At 42.1% G+C, this 23,980-nt stretch overlaps 1 protein-coding gene across 4 annotated transcripts; it reads right to left on the bottom strand.

Annotated features, from left to right (window-relative positions):
* Positions 1-4,646: 4,646 nt before the first annotated feature.
* Positions 4,647-18,367, bottom strand: LOC115113176 (monocarboxylate transporter 9-like). Of its 4 annotated transcripts, none has more exons than XM_029640523.2 (6): positions 18,169-18,367; positions 16,532-16,776; positions 8,760-8,903; positions 7,752-7,847; positions 6,561-7,418; positions 4,647-6,278 (listed from the first exon to the last, which is right to left on the bottom strand). In XM_029640523.2, the coding sequence occupies exons 2-6, from the start codon at positions 16,734-16,736 to the stop codon at positions 6,094-6,096; spliced, it is 1,488 nt and encodes a 495-aa protein (XP_029496383.1). In that variant the 5' UTR covers positions 16,737-16,776; positions 18,169-18,367; the 3' UTR covers positions 4,647-6,093. The 4 variants fall into 4 exon arrangements, with proteins under 4 accessions (XP_029496383.1, XP_029496381.1, XP_029496382.1 ...); XM_029640521.2 differs by lacking the exon at positions 18,169-18,367 and adding an exon at positions 17,588-17,873; XM_029640522.2 differs by lacking the exon at positions 18,169-18,367 and adding an exon at positions 16,962-17,058.
* Positions 18,368-23,980: the final 5,613 nt, after the last annotated feature.

The following is a 23,980-nucleotide window of genomic DNA, read 5'->3' as shown; positions in this document are numbered from 1 at the left end:
TGAATGTGCAAGTAGAGATACTGGGGTGCAAAGGAGCAAGATCAATAAATAAATACAGTATGGGGATGAGGTAGTTGGATGGGCTATTTACAGATGGGCTATGTGCAGTGATCTGTGAGCTGTGAGCTGCTCTGACAGCTGGTGCTTAAAGTTAGTGAGGGAGATATGAGTCTCCAGCTTCAGTGATTTTTGCAATTTGTTCCAGGGGGTGACCAGTGAAATATACCTGCTGGAGCGCATGCTACGGGTGGGTGCTGCTATGGTGACCAGTGAGCTGAGATAAGGCGGGCTTTACCTAGCAGAGACTTGTAGATGACCTGGAGCCAGTGGGTTTGGCAACGAGTATGAAGCAAGGGCCAGCCAACGAGAGCGTAAAGGTCGCAGTTGTGGGTAGTATATGGGGCTTTGGTGACAAAATGGATGGCACTGTGATAGACTGCATCCAGTTTGTTGAGTAGAGTGTTGGAGGCTATTTTGTAAATGACATCGCCGAAATCGAGGATCGGTAGGATGGTCAGTTTTACGAGGGTATGTTTGGCAGCATGAGTGAAGAATGCTTTGTTGCGAAGTAGGGAGCCGATTCTAGATTTAATTTTGGATTGGAGATGCTTAATGTGAGTCTGCAAGGAGAGTTTACTGAAGACTCATCTCTTCAGTGGGTCATATGATTGAGTGTAGTCTGGCCCAGGAGTGGGAAGGTGAACGGAAAGGCTCTGGAGCAACGGACCGCCCTTGCTGTCTCTGCCTGGCCAGTTCCCCTCTTTCCACTGGGATTCTCTGCCTCTAACCCTATTACAGGGGCTGAGTCATTGGCTTACTGGGGCTCTTTCATACTGTCCCTGGGAGGGGTGCGTCACCTGAGTGGGTTGAGTCACTGATGTGATCTTCCTGTCTGGGTTGGCACCCCCCCTTGGGTTGTGCCGTGGCGGAGATGTTTGTGGGCTATGCTCGGCCTTGTCTCAGGATGGTAAGTTGGTAGTTGAAGATATCCCTCTAGTGGTGTGGGGGCTGTGCTTTGGCAAAGTGGGTGGGGTTATATCCTTCCTGTTTGGCCCTGTCCGGGGGTGTCCTCGGATGGGGCCACAGTGTCTCCTGACCCCTCCTGTCTCAGCCTCCAGTATTTATGCTGCAGTAGTTTATGTGTCGGGGGGCTAGGGTCAGTTTGTTATATCTGGAGTACTTCTCCTATCTTATTCGGTGTCCTGTGTGAATTTAAGTGTGCTCTCTCTAATTCTCTCTTTCTCTCTTTCTTTCTCTCTCTCGGAGGACCTGAGCCCTAGGACCATGCCTCAGGACTACCTGACATGATGACTCCTTTATGTCCCCAGTCCACCTGGTCGTGCTGCTGCTCCAGTTTCAACTGTTCTGCCTTATTATTATTGGACAATGCTGGTCATTTATGAACATTTGAACATCTTGGCATGTTCTGTTATAATCTCCACCCGGCACAGCCAGAAGAGGACTGGCCACCCCACATAGCCTGGTTCCTCTCTAGGTTTCTTCCTAGATTTTGGCAATTCTAGGGAGTTTTTCCTAGCCACCGTGCTTCTACACCTGCATTGCTTGCTGTTTGGGGTTTTAGGCTGGGTTTCTGTACAGCACTTTGAGATATCAGCTGATGTACGAAGGGTTATATACATACATTTGATTTGATTCGATTTGAGTTTACAGTCTAACCAGACACCTAGCTATTTGTAGTTGTCCACATATTCTCGCTCAGAACCGTCCAGCGTAGTGATACTGGACAGGCGGGCAGGTGCGGGCAGCAATCGGTTGAAGAGCATGCATTTAGTTTTGCTTGCATTTAAGAGCAGTTGGAGGCCACGGAAAGAGAGTTGTATGGCATTGAAGCTCGTCTGGAGGTTAGTTAACACAGTGTCCAAAGAAGGGCCAGATGTATACCGAATGGTGTCGTCTGCGTAGAGGTGGATCAGAGAATCACCAGCAGCAAGAGCAACATCATTGATGTATACAGAGAAGAGAGTCAGCCCGAGAATTGAACCCTGTGGCACCCCATAGAGACTGCCAGAGGTACGGACAATAGGCCCTCCAATTTGACACACTGAACTCTATCAGAGAAGTAGTTGGTGAACCAGGCGAGGCAGTCATTTGAGAAACCAAGGCTGTTGAGTCTGCTGATAAGAATGTGGTGACTGACAGAGTCGAAAGCCTTGGCCAGGTCGATGAATACGACTGCACAGTATTGTCTCTTATCGATGACGGATATGATATAAATAAATAAATAAATAATGAAATCTGTGATGCCATTTGGAATCTGAGCATGGTACTTTTCAAGTTAATCCTACCTTTCCACCTCAGACAGAGTAGGGCTACCGATGAGGTCACAAGTGTTTCTCGGAGTAGGGCTTAACCCAAAGAGGTCACAAGTGTTTCTCTAAACAACAAGATCGCACAGTCTCACATCAGAATTAAAAGTTTCTCCATGTTTCTTAAACGTCACATTTCTAAGTGTTTAAGGTTAAGTTTAGGCATTAACTCCCAATGTTTAAGGCCTGTCCCTAAATGCTGTCTGGGTTTAAACATCTTCTATTGTGCAGAAACTGAATAGCTTAATCAACTGATAGTGATAGAATTATATTACTTACCAAGCAAAGTCTATTTTTTGTCTCCTCTGCTAAATGTGGTAGCTCACCCTCTGAATGTAAAAAAAAACCCTAGAAGCAACCAGTGATCCAGGTCACGGCACCAATGTAACAGTATTAGCTTCCGTCCCTCTCCTTGCCCCTACCTGGGCTCGAACCAGGGACCGTGTGCACAAATCAACAACTGACACCCACAAAGCATCGTTATCCATTGCTCCACAAAAGCTGCGGCCCTTGCAGAGCAAGGGAAACAACTACTTCAAGGTCTCAGAACGAGTGACAGCACCGATTGAAACACTATTAGTGCGCACCCTGCTAACTAGCTAGCCATTTCACACCGGTTACACAAGCATAAAGATGTTATAGATCACTTTATATAATTGGATCGTTTTATTTTCTTCAAAATCTAAAACTAAGAAGGGGTAGGCCTCTGCTTTTTGCCATTTTATTTAATAAAAGTTAGGTCTATAGCATGCCTTCTCATACACCCTCAATTTGAATCCTTGTTTTAACTTAACAGCCCCTCACTGACACAGAGGTAGACTATTTAAAGAGTGCATGGTGGGTGGAGGAATTTTCTCACAAATGTATATATATTTCAGCCTTGGTCAAACAGGTATATAGACCCACGTCTTATTTATTAAATCGGAAGAAATAGGCTCCAACAAAAAGCACCCTTGTTGTTTGTAGTCTAATTAAAATGAAGAATCTTGAAATGAATTATGCCTACTCAAATGTTCCTACTTTCAGCACCATGAGCTGTCATTTCCGATTGATTGTGCTGCAGCTACTGCTTCAAGTTTCAGCACCACAATGTAAGTACCCTAGAATCTGGATTATTGTAAATTCAATAACTATGATAAATACATAATGGGCAAGAAACATATAGTTTTGAATAAAATCAAACATATTGTTTTGAATAAAATCAATTACAGTAGTAACATGCTATCAGAGTTGACATCAGGTCCTCCTTTTCATCTTAGCCTCTCCTTCTCATACTGAATAGAGTACCACAGTATGAGTTATAATACGCATAAAACCTAGCGGTCAAACAAGGAAATGGTTCCAATTGTTTCTCTACCATACAGGTAGATAATATTGATAAAGGTCACCTTGTCCCAGAGAGATTTACATGGTTATCAAAATGTCACGCCAGGGTAAGTCTACACAAAACACAGCCCTTATTGAGTGTTTCTAAAGTTCCCTATGGAAAAAATGAATGCTGGAAAAACGATTGGAACCATTTCCCTGTTTGACTGCTAGGTTTTATGGGTATCATGACACCACCACTGTGTGGCTCTATAGAACATATGCTATAGGCTAGTCCATGAGCAAGATAGTGCAGTTCTTTTTACAAGGCCTAAAAAATATTTTGGGGAAGAAGCTGTTGACTCTCCTCCTGATCTGCCGCCATAGGCCTACACAGCACAGCCATTGGTCAGGCAGCACACAAAAATGTTCTTTGATCAGCAAGAGCAGAGCAGAATCCCAGCAAAAAAATATTACTTTGCTCTGTGCTTCTCCGAGTACGCACTTAAAAGCCTATAAATAGCCACGGCTATGTATGGATCATTTGATTGAGATCACATTAAATATCCTATAGGCAGATTTGATATTGCGTGCCCAGCGGAGTATCAGAGATGAGGGGCGGCATTGGGCACACCTGAATATATAGCCTAATAAGCAACTCATTCTAAAACACTGAGAAATATAAACATTTTATTAATTACATGACCCTCCCCTGGACTAGATTTGGAAAAAAAAGGCTAAACCCTCCCCTTGACTGAAATGTAAAAGCACGATCCTCCCCCATTTCCCTCAAGGCAACCATTCTGTACATGCCGGTCCATCCCTAAGAGGATGTTGCACTGCCAAAGGTCTGAATTAGGTCAAACTTTCCAAGGAGTCTCTAGAGTTTACATATGTGCTCACTCTCTAAATACCACCAAAATGTTCGCCATATGTGCTGAAGTCAAGAAGAAAGGTCTTCAGTGAATCATATTTTATGTTAGTCAGACAAGCATTAAAAAACATCTACAATCACAATATTGAATTTAAATTTATTGGAACTTTTTTGTTGAAAATAACAAAATAGAAAGAGCGAAATATTGCAAACATAAATACTGTAACCCAGACATTTAAAAAAAAAATAAGACAGAGTGGTTCAACATCATATAAAGTGACAGTTCTACTGTTTCTAACCTTTTTGGATCACAGATCAGAGATTTCAACCCTGTAAATACTTTTACAAAGAAGCTTGACTAAGAATAAAACAATATCCCAGTAGTCTTATATTTGAGGAAGAATATAAACTGAAATATGTTCTGGTTTATTTAACTTTTTTTTTAATGGGATCTTCAAGTGACTAACAAAGCAGGTATCACAATTATTATATTTCTTAACATAAAATCGTAATGGCAATAATGAATGCCATCTTTACATACAATGCATATCTGGGACTGGTTCAGTGCATACTGTATACAAAGTTGCTTATAAACATTTAAAGAGCTGAACGTACAAAATGTAGTACTAAAAAAAAAAGTACAAAAACATGCACAGACGCAAAAAACACATTAAACCATTAAGAATAGGACCAGCCTGGTGAACAAATGCAGGAAAGGGGTCATGCCACAAAGAACCAACAAACTAGTTTAAGGAACTGGACCTTATTCCTGTACAGTCTCTGGTATTTGCACAGCATATTATTCAGCAAGTTCTTAGTCCGGTCAAGACAGAGTGAGGTGTTTAGTACCTCCTTAACTAACAAAAAAAACAGTTTGGACAGTACAAGTAAAATACAGTACGATGCCAATGAACTTAAAAAGCAAGACTTGTATTCATCAGGCATAACGTGTTGACAGGCATCCCCCATCCTGGTGCTTTGGTAAGATAGAAACAAAACGTTTGTGCGGCTAGAATTGAAAAGAGTACATTAAAGTGCATTCCCTCGTTTTTTTCCAATCCCTGGATTTTTTCCAGTAAATACCTGGGAAATTCTTTCGAATTAAAATTTTTCATGGTTATACATTTCAATATGCTGAGATATTTGAACAGCCTTTTGTGTATTCAACCAACATCTTCACAGGCCATTGTTGGTTTTGTATTTCTCCACTGGGTCACCAGAGGAAAATGCCTTTTCCATTTGACCCAAGTAAAGATCCAGAAATGTAAAAAAAACAGCATTTATTCTAAGTAAACATAATCTATTGCATTAATTTGTTGAGAAACAATTTTGTTGAATTACGGCATCTTAAAATGAGACTGTTATTAAAATGTTCAACATAGGCATCTTTCAAAATTCTGTAGTTTAATGTAAGAAGTCGTAAAAACGCAATAAAGATGTATAGAAAAGGCCTACTTCTAAGCTCTTCTCAGGTACACATCTGTGAAATCTGGCACCAGGGAAAAAGAAACCTCTTGAAGGGTACAGAGCTTATCAGCAAAAATCGCTGGGAGCACTGGAGAGCAAGGCCGATGTGAAAGTTAGTGTTCAGGCTACAGAGGCAACTTTGTCACAGTTGCTGGTGTACTGAATGTCGGGCCTGTCGATGTCAGCCTTCTTTTTGTCCCAGCAGGGCAGAGCACACAGAAAGAGCGTGACTCCACCCAGGAGCACAGAGCCTCCACTGAAGTAGAAGGCCAGGTCATAGGACTGTGTCCAGTCAAAGAACCACCCTGGAACAGGAAGAAGAGAGAGAAAAAAAACAATTTCAGCAAAATCTCTCGACGATATATGAATCAGCAAAAGACTAGCTAAAGGCCAACATCCTGAGTTCCACATTCTCACTCACGCATTAAGATTACATCATCTGTAAAAATGTTTTGACATATGGAAGAGTGATTCTCTGTAAAAGCATGAACATGAACCTGTACAGGCTCTAACCTAATGACTGTAAATGTGGACCACACACACTCAGCAATGTTGACCAATGGTGTCAGAAGTGGGATCTTTCTTACCAACAACAGGGGGCCCAAGCATGATCCCGAATCCACCGAAGAACATGAGGATCCCATGGGCTTGGGTCAGTTTGTCCAGGCCCACGATCTTGGTAGTGATATATGATGTTAGGGACCAGTTCCCAGAGAAGAAGCCCACCACAGCTGAGAGGACCTGCAGGCCTACGTAGCTCTTGGAGATGGGGATGAGGAGAAGGGCCGCCCCGGTCCCCAGCAGGGTGAAGGCGTACAGGAACACACTGTTGATCCACCTCATGTCTGCTAGCATGCCCAGGGTCAGCTTGCCCACACCGGTAGTGATGGCTACAATAGAGACCAGGGGGATGATTTTGACCTCGTCGATGAGGCCCTCACTCTGGGCCACGTCCTCCATGAAGAGGACCGGGGGGAAGGCTCCTAGGCTGAACAGGAATATAGCTATGCAGAGGGCCATGAAGTTTCTGTCATGCAGGAAGTCAGCCGTGGAGTGCATGTACTTTGAGTAAGCCTGACGCTTCTTCTTAATAATTTTCACAATGGCTAAACCTGCCATGAACCCCCTTTTGTTGTCAGGAGTGGGGATGTCTTTGGCGTCGATGGTGATCAGGTGATCCTTGACCGCCAGCTTTTTCTCGCCAGTGCCCGGTGTGGTCTTGAGGTCGTCAGCAGGCGGTTTCTTGAAAGGCTGCTCCTTTGTGCGCTCCAGAGCAGCCTTCTGTTTGAGGTAGTAGCCAGGCATGTTCAGGGGCCTCATGAAGCCGGCACAGGCCATGAGGTTGAGGGCCAAGGCCCCGATGATCAGCAGACAGCCTTCCAGGCCAAAGAGAACAATCAGCTCATTCTGAGTTGTGGCATAGAGGAACCCTCCCACACTTGTGCCTAAATGAGAGAAGGGAAACATTTAGTGTTGGCATTCCAAGAATGAGCCCTTAAGACATTCATTAATATGAATTTAATAAAATCCTTGCTTAGTGGGACATCATTACCTAAAGCTACCCTCCCTCAAGGGGACAAACACAGAATGCTCCAGAACTGTGTTGTATTACCAGTGTTCTTCTTGTCACCAGTCCACTTCCCTAATCACAAGGCTACAGTGTTTCTAGACTAGAATGTTTACCTTGGCATTCCAAGACTTCCGGCTTCTGAAACATGAAAGAACTGAGCATGAAGACTTGGTGTGAACCCAGTGAGCGAAGAGGGGGGCTGAAGTACCTGTGGTGACTATGCCGAGGGCGAGGCCACGTCTCTTGTCAAAGTACTGACAGGTGATGGTCAATGTGGCGGCATAGACAAGACCGCAGCCAAGACCTGTGGACAACAAAGACAACAGAGGTATTTTGATTAGCACATTTTAGAGGAGCATGTAGCTACAGTACCTTATTTTTTACTATGTTGAAGAAGACATTTAATGTTCTGAGCAAAGCCTTGCACAGTAAACTGTGTACATTAATGTGAAACTGTGGGAATTGGGTAAGGCCATTTTAGTCATGTAATAACATAGAGTGAATTCACCATGTTTAAAATATGTTGTTCTGTGATAAATATGTTACATATTAACCATACAAATAACTTTTGTTTAGTGTAAAATCACCCCAACGGTAATTTGATCCTCAAAGGATGACTGGGCGGAAAAGTGATGAGAGAATATTGAGCCACACGTGTTGAGTTTAAGGGATGGTCTAAAAATAGACACCTTCCTTCAAATATGCATGGCCTCTCTCTCAGGCCAATGCCACAGGCAGTGGCCGTCTATTGGGCTCTTTCCCCCTTAGCATGGCACAGCTGTCACTGGGTGTTAGATAATGAACTGCGATGGGTGCATTCAAACTGTTGGGGGGAGGCATCAGTCACATGGCAATCCGACTCTACCCTATTTTTATATTTCTGAATACATCCTACATATACCCTCATCCTACACATACCCTCACAGCGCATGTGTGGTGGAGCATAGACATGAACCTATTTTGAATAGACATGAACCTATTCAATTCTTCTTATGTGTCTTATCTATCATTTCCTTGTGTTATTGCTTAACTGTGTAATAGTTTTATGTAATGATGAGTTAAAAACACAATTCACTTCCAACAAAACCACAGAGTAAACAAGCAACTTCCTATAATTTTTCTCACACTTGCAAGGCTAATCTTATATCTAATAGTGGATCACACAAACTGCAGACTTGCTTCAGCAGAAAAAGACCATCACGAGCCTCTCACTTACCGACGACAATCCCGTAAGAGAAGATGAGGAACTGGACGTTTGGGGCGAAGGCGCTGAGCATCAGGCCCCCTGCCACCATGACCCCACTGAAGATGGTCACAGGGCGTGCCCCAAAGTTATCCACACAGGCACTGCAGACAGGACCTGGGGGAGAAAATAGGGCAGAGAGGAAGTGAGAATTCATTGTGTGTGTGTGTGGGAAAGTTGAGGGTACATTGTTGAATAGACTCTTCTTTGATGACACAAAGAAATACACATGATGGAATTAATATGGTGCATTCAGGATGCATGTGGTGTTAGCAACAGATGGCTTTCCTAAACAATACAAAAGCAGCAAAAAGGAAAGTGATACCGTTCGAGGTGTACCGTACATGTTGGGCTATTTCATGGCAGGAAAACCTGATGTATCAACTTTAACCATGTGACATGGTCCCCTTTTCCTGCCCTGATATTATTTTAAACTTATCGCTCCCTATATAGGACAGAGTGCTTGTGACCCTATTCGTTCTCCTCATATGATTACAACGAGGTCCCCTTAAGCGGCACTAGCTAGTTATTAGACACCTAAGCAGAGGTAAAGGGTCAGGGAAAAGGGCAGCCTGTGATGTTCGTTCGTCATCATCCTCACACCATATCGAATTTAAAAGCACACCGAGTTACAGAAATGTATCTTACAGTGCCTTCAGAAAGTATTCACGCCCCCTTACTTTTTCCACATTTTGTTGTTTTACAAAGTAGGATTTTGTCATTTTTTGTCAACGATCTACACAAAATACTCAAATGTTAAACTGGAAGAAATGTAAAAAAAAAAAATGTAATAAAAAAAACCTAATATGTCGATTAGATTAGTGTCAAAATCACGTTTGGCAGTGATTACATCTGGGTAAGTCTAATAGCTTTGCACACCCGGATTTGACAATATTTGCACATTTTTTTATTTTTTATTGTTCAAGCTCTGTCATGTTGGTTGTTGATCATTGGTAGATTTTTAAAAAAGTATTGCCATAGATTTTCAAGCCGATTTAAGTCAAAACTGTAACTAGGCCACTCAGGAACATTCAATATCATCCTGGTAAGCAACTCCGGTGTATATTTGGCCTTGTGTTTTAGGTTATTGTCCTGCTGAAAGGTAAATTTGTCTCCCAGTGTCTGGTGGAAAGCAGACTGAACCAGGTTTTCATCTAGGATTTTGCCTGTGCGTAGCTCTATTCCATTTCTTTTTATCATTAAAAAAAACTCCAGTCCTTGCCGATGACAAGCATACCCATAGCATGATGCTGCCCCCACCATGCTTGAACATATGAAGAGTGGTACTCAGTGATGTGTTGTGTTGGATTTGCCCCAAACATAGCTCTGTATTCAGAACATAAAATTAATATTTTTGATGCTTTTTTATTTATTTGTTCTATCTCTCAATTCCGTGATATCCAGTTGGTAGTTACAGTCTTGTCCCATTGCTGCAACTCCTGTACGGACTCGGGAGACATACATCCTCCGAAACACGGCCCTGCCAAGCCGAAGTGTTTCTTGACACACTGCTCGCTTAACTCAGAAGCCAACCGCACCAATGTGTCTGTCAGCATGCATGCGCCCGGCCAGCCACAAGAGTCACTAAAACACGATGGGAGAAGGACATCCTGGCCGGCTAAACCCTCCACTAACACAGACGGCACTGGGCCAATTGTGCGCCGCCTCATGGGTCTCCTGGTCGCGGCCGGCTGCGACACAGCCCGGGATCAAACCCGGAGCTGTAGTAAAGAACCCAGATCTGCCTTAGACCACTGCGCCACTCCGGAGGCCATTTGCAGTTTTACTTTAGTGCCTTATTGCAAACAGGATGTATGTTTTGGAATATTTTAATTCTGTACAGGCTTCCTTCTTTTCACTGTCAAAGACTCAATCATGGACACTCTCACTGACAGTTGTGGCTGCTTCGAGTGATGTATTTTTTTCTCTATCTTCTTGTCTTTGTGCTGTTGTCTGTGCCCAATAATGTTTGGACCATGTTTTGTGCTGCTACCATGTTGTGCTGCTTCTATGATGTGTTGCTACCATGTTGTTGTCATGTTGTGTTGCTTCCATGCTGTGTTGTCATGTGTTGCTGCTATACTATATTGTCGTCTTTAGGTCTCTCTTTGTGTACTGTAGTGTTGTGATGTCTCTTGTCGTGATGTGTGTTTTGCCCTATATTTTTCTTTTAAATGACTTGCCTAGTTAAAGGTTAAATAAAAATATATAAAATAAAAATCCAAATGTAATGAATAACTTCAGCATGCTGAAATGGATATTCAATGTCTGCTTTTTTAAATTGTTACCAATCTACCAACAGGTTCCCTTCTTTGTAATGCATTTGAAAATCTCCCTGGTTTTTGTGGTTGAATTTGTTTGATGTTTGTCATTCACTGCTTTAACTGAGAGACCTTACAGAAAATTGTCAGTGTGGGGTACAGAGATGAGCTAGTCATTCAAATATCATGTTAAACACTATTTTGCACACAGAGTGAGTCCATGCAACTTATTATGCGAGTTGTTAAGCACATTTCTATTCCTTAACTTATTTAGGCTTGCTATAACAAAGGGGTTGAATACTTATTGACTCAAGACATTTTAGATTTTCATTTCAATAAATTTGTAGAAATGTCAAAAAACATAATTCCACTTTGGCATTATGGGGTATTGTGAGTAGGCCAGTGAGAAAAACATTCAATGTAATTCTTTTTAAATTCAGGCTGTAACACAACAAAATGTATAAAAAGTCAAGGTGTGAATTGTATATCCTGATTGATGGCACAAGGGAAAATATAGGTCTGGTAAGGACAAATTGGATCCTTCAGTGGACAGAACAAGGGCTTGTGTAAAGTTTTGGGAGACCGTATGGGCCCAGATCCACAGCGGGGCAAAAGGGGGCTCAGCCCCATCAGTTGAAACGTGTGCCCCTCAGTTTTAGTTTTATGGCCTTATATAAAAATAGCAATAAAGTTCAAATGATTGAGTGACAGGTTACCAAAAAATCTGTATATCCGCTGAGCTGTGTCAGCACAATGGACAGAGTGCGCCGCGGTGTGTGTAGAGGGGCTACGGAGAGCCAGTGGGGTGGTTAGGTATGACTCCTTTGGGTTTCCATAAAAAGCGGGAAAAAACGGCTATGTGAATAACGTGATAAGCCTTCGCCAGTAATATTTTATTTTGTTTTATAAGGGTGGGGTCAAGTTTACCATTGAAGCTGCGTTACTCAACTCCGCCTCGCCACTACAGAGTTTAGTTAGCCGTAAATGTAACGTTAGTGTTATTATCCTTGGCCTATTTAGCTAGCTCGCACCAGCTAATCTGCCACTGCCACGATGGATAAACCCAATCAAACAACGCTAAATGAGAATGAGACACCTTGGCTACTGTGTCAGTGGTTGCTAAAAGTTGTGACAACATTGTGAAATTCCTCTCTGACATGGAATGGACGCGTTCGTACAACACAGAAGTAAGATATGGAGGCTACAGGGCAGCTCCAAGCAATTACGACAACGTTATGTAAGTACAAATCTCCAGCAATAGTGGTGGACAGTATGGAAGGCCAGCAGGACTGAGGATAAGAGACTGAGTGTAAAAGACTGTTCTTGGATGCTGTCAGTGGTGAAATGTACGAACGATTCAACGAACGCAACATCCAACTGGTGGCGGCCCTGTGTCCCCTTGACCCAGAGAGCTATGACTTTCTAGATGTGAAAAGGTAAAACCATTGCTGGATTTAAGTAAAAGAGATTTGGTGTAAACTGAGTTTAGTGTCGCTCGCCAGTTTTTGCCGACTGAAATCGCCCGCTCCGGCTCCAATGAGGAACAATGGACCCTGATCGATATACTGCAACGACTGTCTGAGTCTCGCTATTCCGACCGTGTTTACTGCACTGACACATGGATTGACTTTTGGGGCGTCCACAGCCCTACGTCCACTTTGAAGAAGCATGCTATACCAGAGGAAAGCTCAAATAATCCACTTGGCATTTTACAAGAAGATTTCGGGGAGAATGGAATGATCGATTATTCAGGAAGTTCCACAGAGCATCAAGGAGGCTGCTACTCTTCTGAAAAGTTAAGAAACAATCTAGCTGATTGCTTTTTTATCAAAATATTGGTGGTATAGCCAGTCGCATCATTTCAGCAAAAACCTAGGGTATAGAATGGCAAAATGACTTCCTTAGCCAGTTTAGGCTTGCTTTAGCCTTGCTTTTGAGTGTAGGGTACAGTCCATGGTGCTGATAGAGCGCAGCGGAGATTTCGCACCAACCTGCCAGTTCTTAGTCAAAAGCCCTCAATGGTCTCGTCATTTGAACTTGCAGGTTTATTGTGGTATAGCGTGATATAAACAGAATTCAATATAATTCCACTGCAATAACCCAAATGACGCCCCTGGGTATTGCTACATGTCGGTATGTTTCATCATATAAATATATACATCTTATTATGGTTTTCTTGGCAGCCTATTGGTTTTCGTGGTTGTAAATATAACTATGTATTTGAATTTGATCCACAGAAGTGTATTGTGCCATATCACAACGTGTTGCTTAACTCATGAGCACCATGGTTTTCCATGTTTGAAGCGGGGCCTATAGGCTTATTTGTTTGGCAAGATAGCTGTGCATGACTGCATCTCACTGTAGGCTGTTTTGGTTATTTGGATCTCAATTCACATTTTGCTTACTGCGTTTGTTAACTGTTACTGTAACTAGCCTAAACATAAATGGTATCATGCCTTTATCGATCTAATATTTTGTTTACTAGACCTACGTGGTAGTACCGCTGTTATGTTCTGCTTTCGTTCGCAGGTTTGTCAGTATTCTAAGCCTAACTAATCAGTAATTTTGTTTGCATGCATGAATAACTAGGCTACTACTTTCAGCATTTAGTTTGCACTATTTTGATAAGAACGCTGTGTACACGGCAGCATTCATATCGGCTGTTTGGAATACGCGAATTAACCTATTTTGTAGCTCATTTACATTACGAAACAGCCTTGCTTTAGTTTGTAGGACGCTGTCCATTGTGCTGATACAGTGCAGCGGAGATGAGAAGCCCCTGACTGCAGTGTGCAGTTTCGGGCCGGGCTCAATGTGGCGGGAGTAAACCATGGAAGTAATTGAGACGGTCATTATGCATAATTTACTTTGCAAATATTCATGTTATACTAGTGCAGTTGTATGTTTTTATATAACCAACTACCGCACCGATGATAGCGTAGCGTTAATTAGCACGTGAGCTAGCTAATTGAATACAATGAGGGAATTTGGACACATTTGCCTACTTAAGCAGTAAGCCTAGGTTTACACGTACAGTTATGTAATCGATTTGATCGTTGGTTTTCTGTGTTCAATGTATGCATTGTGTTTGGCTGGCTGGCGCTAAATGTGTATCGTTGATGCCGACGGCCATTCCCTAAATTACACATAGTCTACAGAGCCTACACCTAGTATATACAATAATGAAATTAAATGCCTATTGCTTATTTTATGTATTTTTAATTATCATGCCTTTTATGTCTATGCTTATTTTCTTTGATGTATAGAGACACGTTAGTGTGTTATTAGAGGGTGAGTGTCCCAAAATGTAGCAAATGCAGCAGCAGTCAACTTCATCACTGCCCCTAATGCACATATAAGGCTGAACAATATGGTCAACAACCACAAACGTCATGCGAGTGAGGCACAGAGGTACTATTTCTTTCTTTCTTGTATATATTTGAAGTTAACATTTTTTGATTTGCCCTATTTTTTCCCCCAGTTACATCAGTGAATTTAATTGTGCAACTTACTTTACTGTTATTCCTCTCTTTCAGAGTTCACAATCATAAAGTGTGGCTTCAGTTGTAGAAATGTGACCCACTTGCTACTGTACGGCAACAATAATCAACAGATCACAGTTTCTGAAGCAACTGACATAGCATCAGCGGCCAGTGGCCCCTCAAGAGCACCCAGAGGCCCTTAAACAGTCCCCTCAAGATCTTGTCCCCTGGACCTTGGAGGACTTTTGGTGTGGATGATGATCATGTTAGATATTTCTTTTCTTCTTTTTCTTTTTTCACTGAACTGTACCAATTGATTGTGCTTGCAGCATGCAAAGCACACTTGTTATTGCTCATACGTTTTCTTGTTTATTATTCATGACACTTTTTTGGACCTATTTCCTACAGTTTTTTACACTACATACACAATTCATACATCAAACTCCTGCAGAGCTGGACATTCAATGTAAAAATGTTTTGCCCTCTCACCGATTTCAACTGCCCCCTTAGTCACTTTATCCTGGCGTCGGGCCTGAGACGGTATCACCTCACTAACCCGTAATCTGCTGCCAACTCATTAAAGACTGCTATGATTTCCTAGCATTGTGCCAAGTCAAATGCAGCCCAATCCATTTAGTTTCCAAAGCTATATGCACATTGAATCGACTACTTGTTTTAGTACAGTGAATCAGTCAATCTCTGGATAGAAGAGACAGATGGTGATGAAAACCTGAGTCTTAAATGTGACTGTTCTTGTTATGCATGTCACTTGTGCAGAGACATATTGAATTACCGGTCAGACCACTGACAACCCAAGGATGTGTGTAATGAATAGCCAATCACGTCTTGTTGAACCCTGTCTCCACCTCCTTTCCATTTCACCACCAGTTAAAACAGCCCACGGTGTAAGGCTGCCAAGTCCCACACGTGTACTGGGAGCAATCTGTATAGTCATGACATATCACTGACCTCTGAAAAGGCGACAAAGTGAAGGGAGGCTTAGCCTGGTGGTAAATGTAAACCAAGACCGTGATCTCTCTGATCTTTGAATACAGCTTGCAGACATGCAGTGAACTGAGTCCTCCTGTGTCCCCTGGTCATTCCAAACGAATGAAACTGTTCTAAAGCTTTATTATCCTTCCTATTATCATTTTCCCTTTCCCACACACACCCTCTGTATGGTCACAGCTACGTAAGGGCTCCTCCTGCAGGTATGACAGGGCTGACTGTGGGGCGGCAGGTAGCCTAGCGTTCAAGAGCATTGGGCCAGTAAACAATCGGTCGCTGGTTCGAATCCCAGAGTTGGTGAGGTGAAAAATCTGACTGTGCCCTTAGTCCCTTATTGCGCCTGTAAGTCGCTCTGGATAAGAGCATCTGCTAAATGATATAAATGTAAATTACTTATCAACCAATAACCTCAACTAAGTGTTAAGAGCACCAAAGTGCCACCAATATTGCACAGTTTTCTTCATCTACCTAGGACAAGTCAGCACTGCACTTTCACAACTGTTGATATGTAGCAGGTAAAATACTCATTTTCCCATCTTATGTGCCACTAACTTGGTTAGATAAAAACTGGTCGGTTATTTCACCCATAATGCCACATAACTGTATGTGTTTATGGAGACATTGGACCATTCTTTTGTCTGGTTCTCTGTCAGTGACATCATTAATTACACAACAGCAACAGGTGCATACCAGGTGAGACTCTAAAGGAGACAATGTAGCTGCAACTGTAAAGTACATAGATAAGTAAATTCAGGTCTAACCACTGACATGAAGTTAAGCATATCAAGTCATAGCCATGCCAAGTAAATCAATATGGAATTCTTGAACAGATGTTCAGATGCTGAGTTGAATAAATGTATGTTAAGAAATCTATGTTTTATAATCTACAGAATTCTGCAGTTAAGCACAGTGAACTCTGTCTTTGGATGATAGCATTAGCCTATACCTATACAGTAACTAAATAAATAAACAAAGATATTTGGAGAATACTCACTGGCTATGAGTCCCACTCCAGAGACCAAGGAGCCGACCCAGGCCGTCATGCCTTTCCCCTCCTGGAAGGTGTGGAGCCACTCTGGGTACAGGACGCCCACCGACTGGGGGGAGCCGTAGGCCAGGAACTGGGCCATGAAGCAGGCCACAATGACCACCCATCCCCAACCTCCATCCAGCGCTTTCTTTGAGGTATGAGGACTCATGCTGTCTGCTTGGATCTTACAACTTCAACAGGGAGGGTTCCTGGGGAAAACAGAAAAATAGCAAAAAGTTTTAAAAACAAGCGCCATAGACAAGCAACTGACCAAATGCATGAGAATACAGACAAAATAAATCACATGCAAGTTTGGAACCAGGAATCATGATCAAGGAAGAGATACATGTCATAAGTTCAGTTCTAAAGTAGTAGATAAATGCCAAATGCACACATGTCTTGATGTTGATGCTGCTCTTGCCTGGTCTACCAGGCAGGTCACCTGTGTTACTGTACTTCCTAAACAGAGTGCAACCTTCCCATCCTGCGCTGCCCGTTTTGTGCCCTCACAGACCACACCTTGAAGGAGGGGAGTTTGGTGTCTGGACTGCCTACTTTAACCTGCCTTTTGTCTATTTCCCATAAGTTCTGGCACGAAACATTTATATTTTAGGGAAACGTTTTTTATCTTCCATGAATAATTTGTGCCAGGGAGCAAATTGAACTGTCGGTGCACTACTGCAGCATCCCCTCTCTCTCTCTCTCTCCTTGTTTTTAAAAACAAGGATGGTTGTTTTTAAAAACAAGGAGCGCGACAAAACTTGTGCATCTATCAATTTCCAATAAACACCATTATATGGAGGAACACCGTGCCAACTACACATAGCAACCTATTTTCTTTATTAAACAATGTTTTTTTTTGGCTTGCATTTACGAGATATTCGTTGGCAGTTAATCACCCATTGCATAGCCTACACATATATATTATGTTGTATTTAGCCATAGCCCTACTATGTTATAATGTTGTGGTATAGTAGCCGATTGTTATTTTATTAACACAAGGAAATACATGCGACTTACCTCAACAACATAAAAAAAATAACAGCCACAAGCACAACAACATGCAACTGCAGGATACGTGCGCGTTTGCCTACAGGGAGTTGCCATGAAGGATGGTTGGTATCCCGATAATATCTATGTATAATCGAAAAAATATATATACGACAACACCGGCGGATGCCGAGCGCCCGCTAGGCTATATCTGAGGTCCGGTGAGGCAGACCCGGGTCCCCCAGCATATTAGCTTACGCGCACAGTATTCGTTTTATAGCCTGTAGCTTTGTTTCCGGACACCAAACCGGTTCAAAGCTGTTTTTGCTGGTCCGGATTTGTGTGCTACCAACGTGGAGGAAACTCTGCTTCCTCTTCATAATGTGCGACTGTGTGGAGCTAGAGAGCGTACACTACACACTGCCACCGAGTAAACGCAACTGAATACGGATATGTTTTCTTCTATTTGATAATAGGCCCATCAATTCAATAATGATAGGCTACATTGTATGCATCGTGATAATAGTGGACATAGGTGGGGTGGGGGACATGTTATTCAACCGCATGCATAGGCTATCAATTATAAAAGTTAACATTTGTAATTAGCCTACCTGTGATGATCAGAAAGCGCTTCAAAGTATTTCAAGTCAAATCAGATTGAATGTTTCTTCACAAATAGTGTAAAAGCACCTTTGAATTTGTAAAAACTAAACGGAGTAATTATTTGTTATCGCAATGAAAAATAGCTGTTTCTTTTCTCTTTACAGTGAATACAAGTGTTATATATGCACTTTAGTATACACATAATAGACCTACTCTAAACGACAAGTAAAGGGATCCTCCGGAGTTAGCTCAGAAGGAGGTTATTTTGCCGGTGATGCTTGAGTGTGAAGTCTGAGCAATATTTACCAGGAACATTGTTAATATTGCGTCTGGTCCAGTCAGAACTGGTTACTTGTTGGCAAGTAGCCTAACATCAATTTGCACGGAGCGCTTGTTGCCGCTGACTGTGATAAAGCCTGCTCTCATAGACTTGACGTAACATAGTGAACTTAAATCCGGTACACTCAAATGAATATGATAGGTTACATTTGACATGGTTACATATGACAAGTTACTTAAGGCAAAAACGAAGGTAGGGTGGTTGGTCAGGGTGGAGGGGTGGACTTATAATGTGAACATCAAGTAACCAAGGTTGCAAGTTCAAATCTCATCAAGGACAACTTTAGAATTTTAGCTAACCCTTCCCGTAACACTTTTAGCTAACCCTAACCTTAAACCTTTCAGCTAGCCTTTCCCCTAACCTTAATCCCTAGCCTAGCTAATGTTAGCCAGCTAGCCAACATTAACTACCTAAGTAGAATTCATAACATATCCAACTTTTTACAAAAATCTGGAAGATATTGTACATTTTTGCCAAAATCTTAACATATTGCATATTTTGAAAATTCATAACATATCATACATTTAGCAAATTCTTAACATATTGTATGTTTAGCAAATTCGAAACATATCATTCGAAATGTACGAAATGAGTGATGGACGTCCACAAATGAATACATACCATATGAAATGTAACATATCATACTAAATTGAGTGTCTCGGATTTACGTACAGAATAATACCAAATGCTCTGAGGCCAGGTTGGATGGGGATGTACTTTGAGATGAACTGCCACTCACACATTCTATCCTGAACAAAAATATAAATGCAACATGTAAAGTGTTGGTCCCATGTTTCATGAGCTGAAATAAAAGATCCCAGAAATGTTCCATATGCACAAAAAGCCTGTTTCTCCCCCCAAAAATGGCACACATTTCTATACATCTCTGTTAGTGAGCATTTCTCCTTTTCCAAGATAATCCATCCACCTGACAGGTGTGGCATATCAATCAAGAAGTTGATTAAACAGCATTATCATTATACAGGTGCACCTTATGTTCAAATCAAATAGTATTTGTTACATGCGCAGAATACAACAGGTGTAGACCTTAGTATAATGCTTACTTACAAGCCCTTAACCAACAACGAGGTTGAAAAAAAATACCTAAAAAATAAATAAAGGAAACAAATAATTAAAGAGCAGCAGTAAAATAACAATAGCGAGGCTATATACAGGGGGTACCGGTACAGAGTCAATGTGAGGGGGCACCGGTTAGTCGAGGTAATATGTACATGTAGGTAGAGTTATTAAAGTGACTATGCATAGATAATAAGAGAGTAGCAGGGGGGCAATGCAAATAGTCTGGGTAGCCATTTGATTAGATGTTCAGGAGTCTTATGGCTTGGGGGAAGAAGCTGTTTAGAAGCCTCTTGGACCTAGACTTGACACTCTGGTACTGCTTGCTGTGCGGTAGCAGAGAGAACAGTCTATGACTAGGGTGGCTGGAGTTTAAAAAATTTTTTTTTAGGGCCTTCCTCTGACACTGCCTGGTATAGAGGTCCTGGATGGCAGGAAGCCTGACCCCAGTGATGTTGTGGGCCGTACGCACTACCCTCTGTAGTGCCTTGCGGTCGGAGGCTGAGTAGTTGCCATACCAGGCAGCGATGCAATCATGGTACAGCTGTAGAACCTTTTGAGGATCTGAGGACCCATGCCAAATCTTTTCAGTCTCCTGAGGGGGAAAAGGTTTTGTCGTGCCCTCTTCACGACTGTCTTGGTGTGCTTGGACCATGTTAATTTGTTGGTGATGTGGACACCAAGGAACTTGAAGCTCTCAGCCTGCTCCATTACATCCCTGTCGATGAGAATGGGGTGTGCTCGGTCGTCCATTTCCTGTAGTCCACAATCATCTCATTGTTGGGGACAATAAAAGGCCACTCTAAAATATGCATTTTTCACACAACTCAATTGTACAGATGTCTCAAGTTTTGAGGGAGTGTGCAATTGGCATGCTGACTGTAGGAACGTCCACCAGAGCTGTTGCCAGAAAATGTAATGTTAATTTCTCTAGAATTTGGCAGTACGTCCAACCGGCCTCACAACCGCAGACCACGTGTAATCATGCCAGCCCAACTCCACATCCAGCTTCTTTGTGTAATACATCAACAACATCATATTGCCATAGGTCTACTCAGCCTGGTCTCATAGACTAGAGCAAAGGCTTTCCAACCCTATTCCTGGAGAGCTATCGTGCTGAAGGCTTTTACTCCAACCCTAACTAACAAGTTTTGCAAATTTGCAACAAATTGTACGAATTGCAATTCGTAACATATTGCAATTCGTAGTATATCATACGAAATGGATGATGGACATCCACAAATTAATACACAAGTAATTTTTTCCACAATTGTTTACAGACAGATTATTTCACCTATAATTCACTGTATCACAATTCCAGTGTGTCAGAAGTTTACATACACTAAGGTGACTGTGCCTTTAAACTGCTTGGGAAATTCCAGAAAATTATGTATTTAGAAGCTTCTGCTAGGCTAATTGACATCATTTGAGTCAATTGGAGGTGTACCTGTGGATGTATTTCAAGGCTTACCTTCAAACTGTGCCTCTTTGCTTGACATCATGGGAAAATTAAAATAAATCAGCCAAGACCTCAGAAAAAATATTGTAGACCTCCACAACTCTGGATCATTCTTGGGAGCAATTTCCAAAGCCTGAAGTTACCACGTTCATCTGTATAAACAATAGTACGCAAGTATAAACACCATGGGACCACGCAGCCGTCATACCGCTCAAGAAGGAGACGTGTTCTGTCTCCTAGAGATGAACATAATTTGGTGCGAAAAGTGCGAATCAATCCCAGAACAACAGCAAAAGACCTTGTGAAAATGCTGGAGGAAACAGGTACAAAAGTATATTTATCCACAGTAAAAAGAGTCCAATATCGACATAACCTGAAAGGCCGCTCAGTAAGGAAGAAGCCACTGCTCCAAAACCGCCATAAAAAAAGCCAGACTACGGTTTGCAACTGCACATGGGGACAAAGGTCGTACTTTTTGGAGAAATGTCCTCTGGTCTGATGAAACAAAAATAGAACTGTTTGGCCATAAGGATCATTGTTATGTTTGGGGGAAAAAGTGGGAGGCTTGCAAGCTGAAGAACACCATCCCAACCGTGAAGCACGGGGGTGGCAGCATCATGTTATGGGTGTGCTTTGCTGCAGGAGACCCTGGTGCACTTCACAAAAAGATGGCTTGGTCGCAAAGGGGTCTTCCAAATGGACAATGACCCCAAGCATACTTCCAAAGTTGTGGCAAAATGGCTTAAGGATAGCAAATTTAAGCTATTGGAGTGGCCATCACAAAGCCCTGACCTCAAACCTATAGAACATTTGAGGGCAGAACTTAAAAAGCATGTGCGAGCAAGGAGGCCAACAAACCTGACTCAGTTACACCAGCTCTGTCTGGAGGAATGGGCCAACATTTACCCATCTTATTGTGGGAAGCTTGTGGAAAGCTACCCGAAACATTTGACCCAAGTTAAACAATTTAAAGGCAATGCTACCAAATACTAATTGAGTGTATGTAAACTTCTGACCCACTGGGAATGTGCTGAAAGAAATAAAGGCTGAAATAAATCATTCTCTCTACTATTATTCTGGCATTTCACATACTGAAAATAAAGTGGTGATCCTAACTGACCTAAAACAGGGAACCTTTACTAGGATTAAATGTCAGGAATTGTGAAAAACTGAGTTTAAATGTATTTGGCTAAGGTGTACGTAAACTTCCGACTTCAACTGTATGTTTTATTGTGTCCTTCAAAAGAACATTCTTTCCTTAGCTCACTACGAACTGAATGCACAATAGTGTAACTATTGTACCACATCAGAGGCCAGAAGGCTTACAGCTCCATTCTGTGTTATAGAGCAACTGTATTTATCAGATTTATAGTTAATACAGTACTGACTCATGAGGAATTTGGGAAGAGTGGAGCTATGCCTTTCATGTCTGACAGATCATGCCCTTCTGTTCTGTACTTTTGGAGAAATGGTTTTATTATTTCTGAGTCCTGGACTGAGGAAAGGACAGGCAGGGTTTTTCACACTGTGGTACCCAATGTTCCCAAGGAACTTTGATACAGTTTCCCACAGTCAAACTCTGAGGGATCTTACAGGACGACTTGGAATTCATAATCCCCTTCTTGAAAAGAGAGGGAACCACAGAGAGTGAAATACAGTTAATTGCATTCTTCTATGGTATTGCAATGTATGTTACTTCTGACCAGGGTTTCCTGAAAGAGCTAACTGTACTGACTTAAGAAACTATATCAATGAGTTCAATAAAGATTTTATAATAAAACATACAATTGAAGTCGGAAGTTTACGTACACCATCTGTGGGGATGTTTTTTTCATCGGCAGGGACTGGGTAACTGGTCAGAATTGAAGGAATGATGGATGGCGCTAAATACAGGGAAATTCTTGAGGAAAACCTGTTTCAGTCTTCCAGAGATTTGAGACTGGGACGGAGGTTCTGGGGATGTGGGGATGTTTTCGGCTGCAGGGACTGGCTGACTAGTCAGGATCGAGGGAAAGATGAACAGAGCCAAGTAGAGAGATCCTTGATGAAAACCTGCTCCAGAGCACTCAGTACCTCAGACTGGGGCAAAGGTTCACCTTCCAACAGGACAACAACCCTAAGCACACAGCCAAGACAATGCAGGAGTGGCTTCAGGACAAGTCTCTGAATGTCCTTAAGTGGCCCAGCAAGAACCCGGACTTTAACCCGATTGAACATCTCTGGAGAGAACTGAAAATAGCTGTGCAGAGACGCTCCCCATCCAACCTGACAAAGCTTGAGGGGATCTGCAGAGAAGAATGGGAGAAACTCGCCAAATACAGGTGTGCCAAGCTTGTAGCGTCATACCCAAGAAGACTATAGGCTGTAATCGCTGCCAAAGGGGCTTCAACCAAGTACTGCGTAAATGGTCTGAATACTTAAGTAAATGTGATGTTTTTTAATATTTTTAAACATTTGCAAAAATGTCTAAAAATGTGTTTTTGCTTTGTCATTATGCGGTATTGTGTGTAGATTGATGAGGGAAAAAGGCAATTTAATCAATTTTAGAATAAGGCTGTAACATAACGAAATGTGGAAAAAATACACGGGGGCTGAATACTTTCCGAATGTACATACATTGTGTTTGTTCTGGACATGATGTAGCCTACCAATGTTAGACCAAACCGGCTATGGAGAACTCCACTATGCTGCTGACATGACCCTTCAAAAGTCAAAGGGGAAGTGGTGAATGATATTTTAGCAAATGTATGCCTCATTACTTTAGTTGGAAAAGATACTAACACACATCTCCCAGCAACTCTGGGAAGATGTCCAAGACTGACACCTAGGGAGGCTAAATATTTTCCCTGTCTCGCAGCATCATCTGTCCACATTCACACAAACAGAGACCTCAAGAGCAGCAACCAGCTGTTCAGTTGCATGAAACCAATCAGGGTGAGAGGGT

The sequence above is a fragment of the Oncorhynchus nerka genome, linkage group LG28, assembly GCF_034236695.1.
Source record: "Oncorhynchus nerka isolate Pitt River linkage group LG28, Oner_Uvic_2.0, whole genome shotgun sequence".
Classification (NCBI taxonomy): domain Eukaryota; kingdom Metazoa; phylum Chordata; class Actinopteri; order Salmoniformes; family Salmonidae; genus Oncorhynchus; species Oncorhynchus nerka.
The sequence above is the reverse complement of the archived record's forward strand: the minus strand, read 5'-3'. Positions and strand labels throughout refer to the sequence as shown.

Excerpts from the sequence above, each read along its gene's own strand:
- LOC115113176 (XM_029640523.2), bottom strand. The coding sequence starts at position 16,736 with ATGAGTCCTCATACCTCAAAGAAAGCGCTGGATGGAGGTTGGGGATGG. Across the intron at positions 8,904-16,531 it reads TGGAGTGGGACTCATAGCCA|GTCCTGTCTGCAGTGCCTGT; the intron begins GTGAGTATTCTC and ends TTTCTCCCCCAG. Across the intron at positions 7,419-7,751 it reads CCTCGGCATAGTCACCACAG|GCACAAGTGTGGGAGGGTTC; the intron begins GTACTTCAGCCC and ends TCTCTCATTTAG.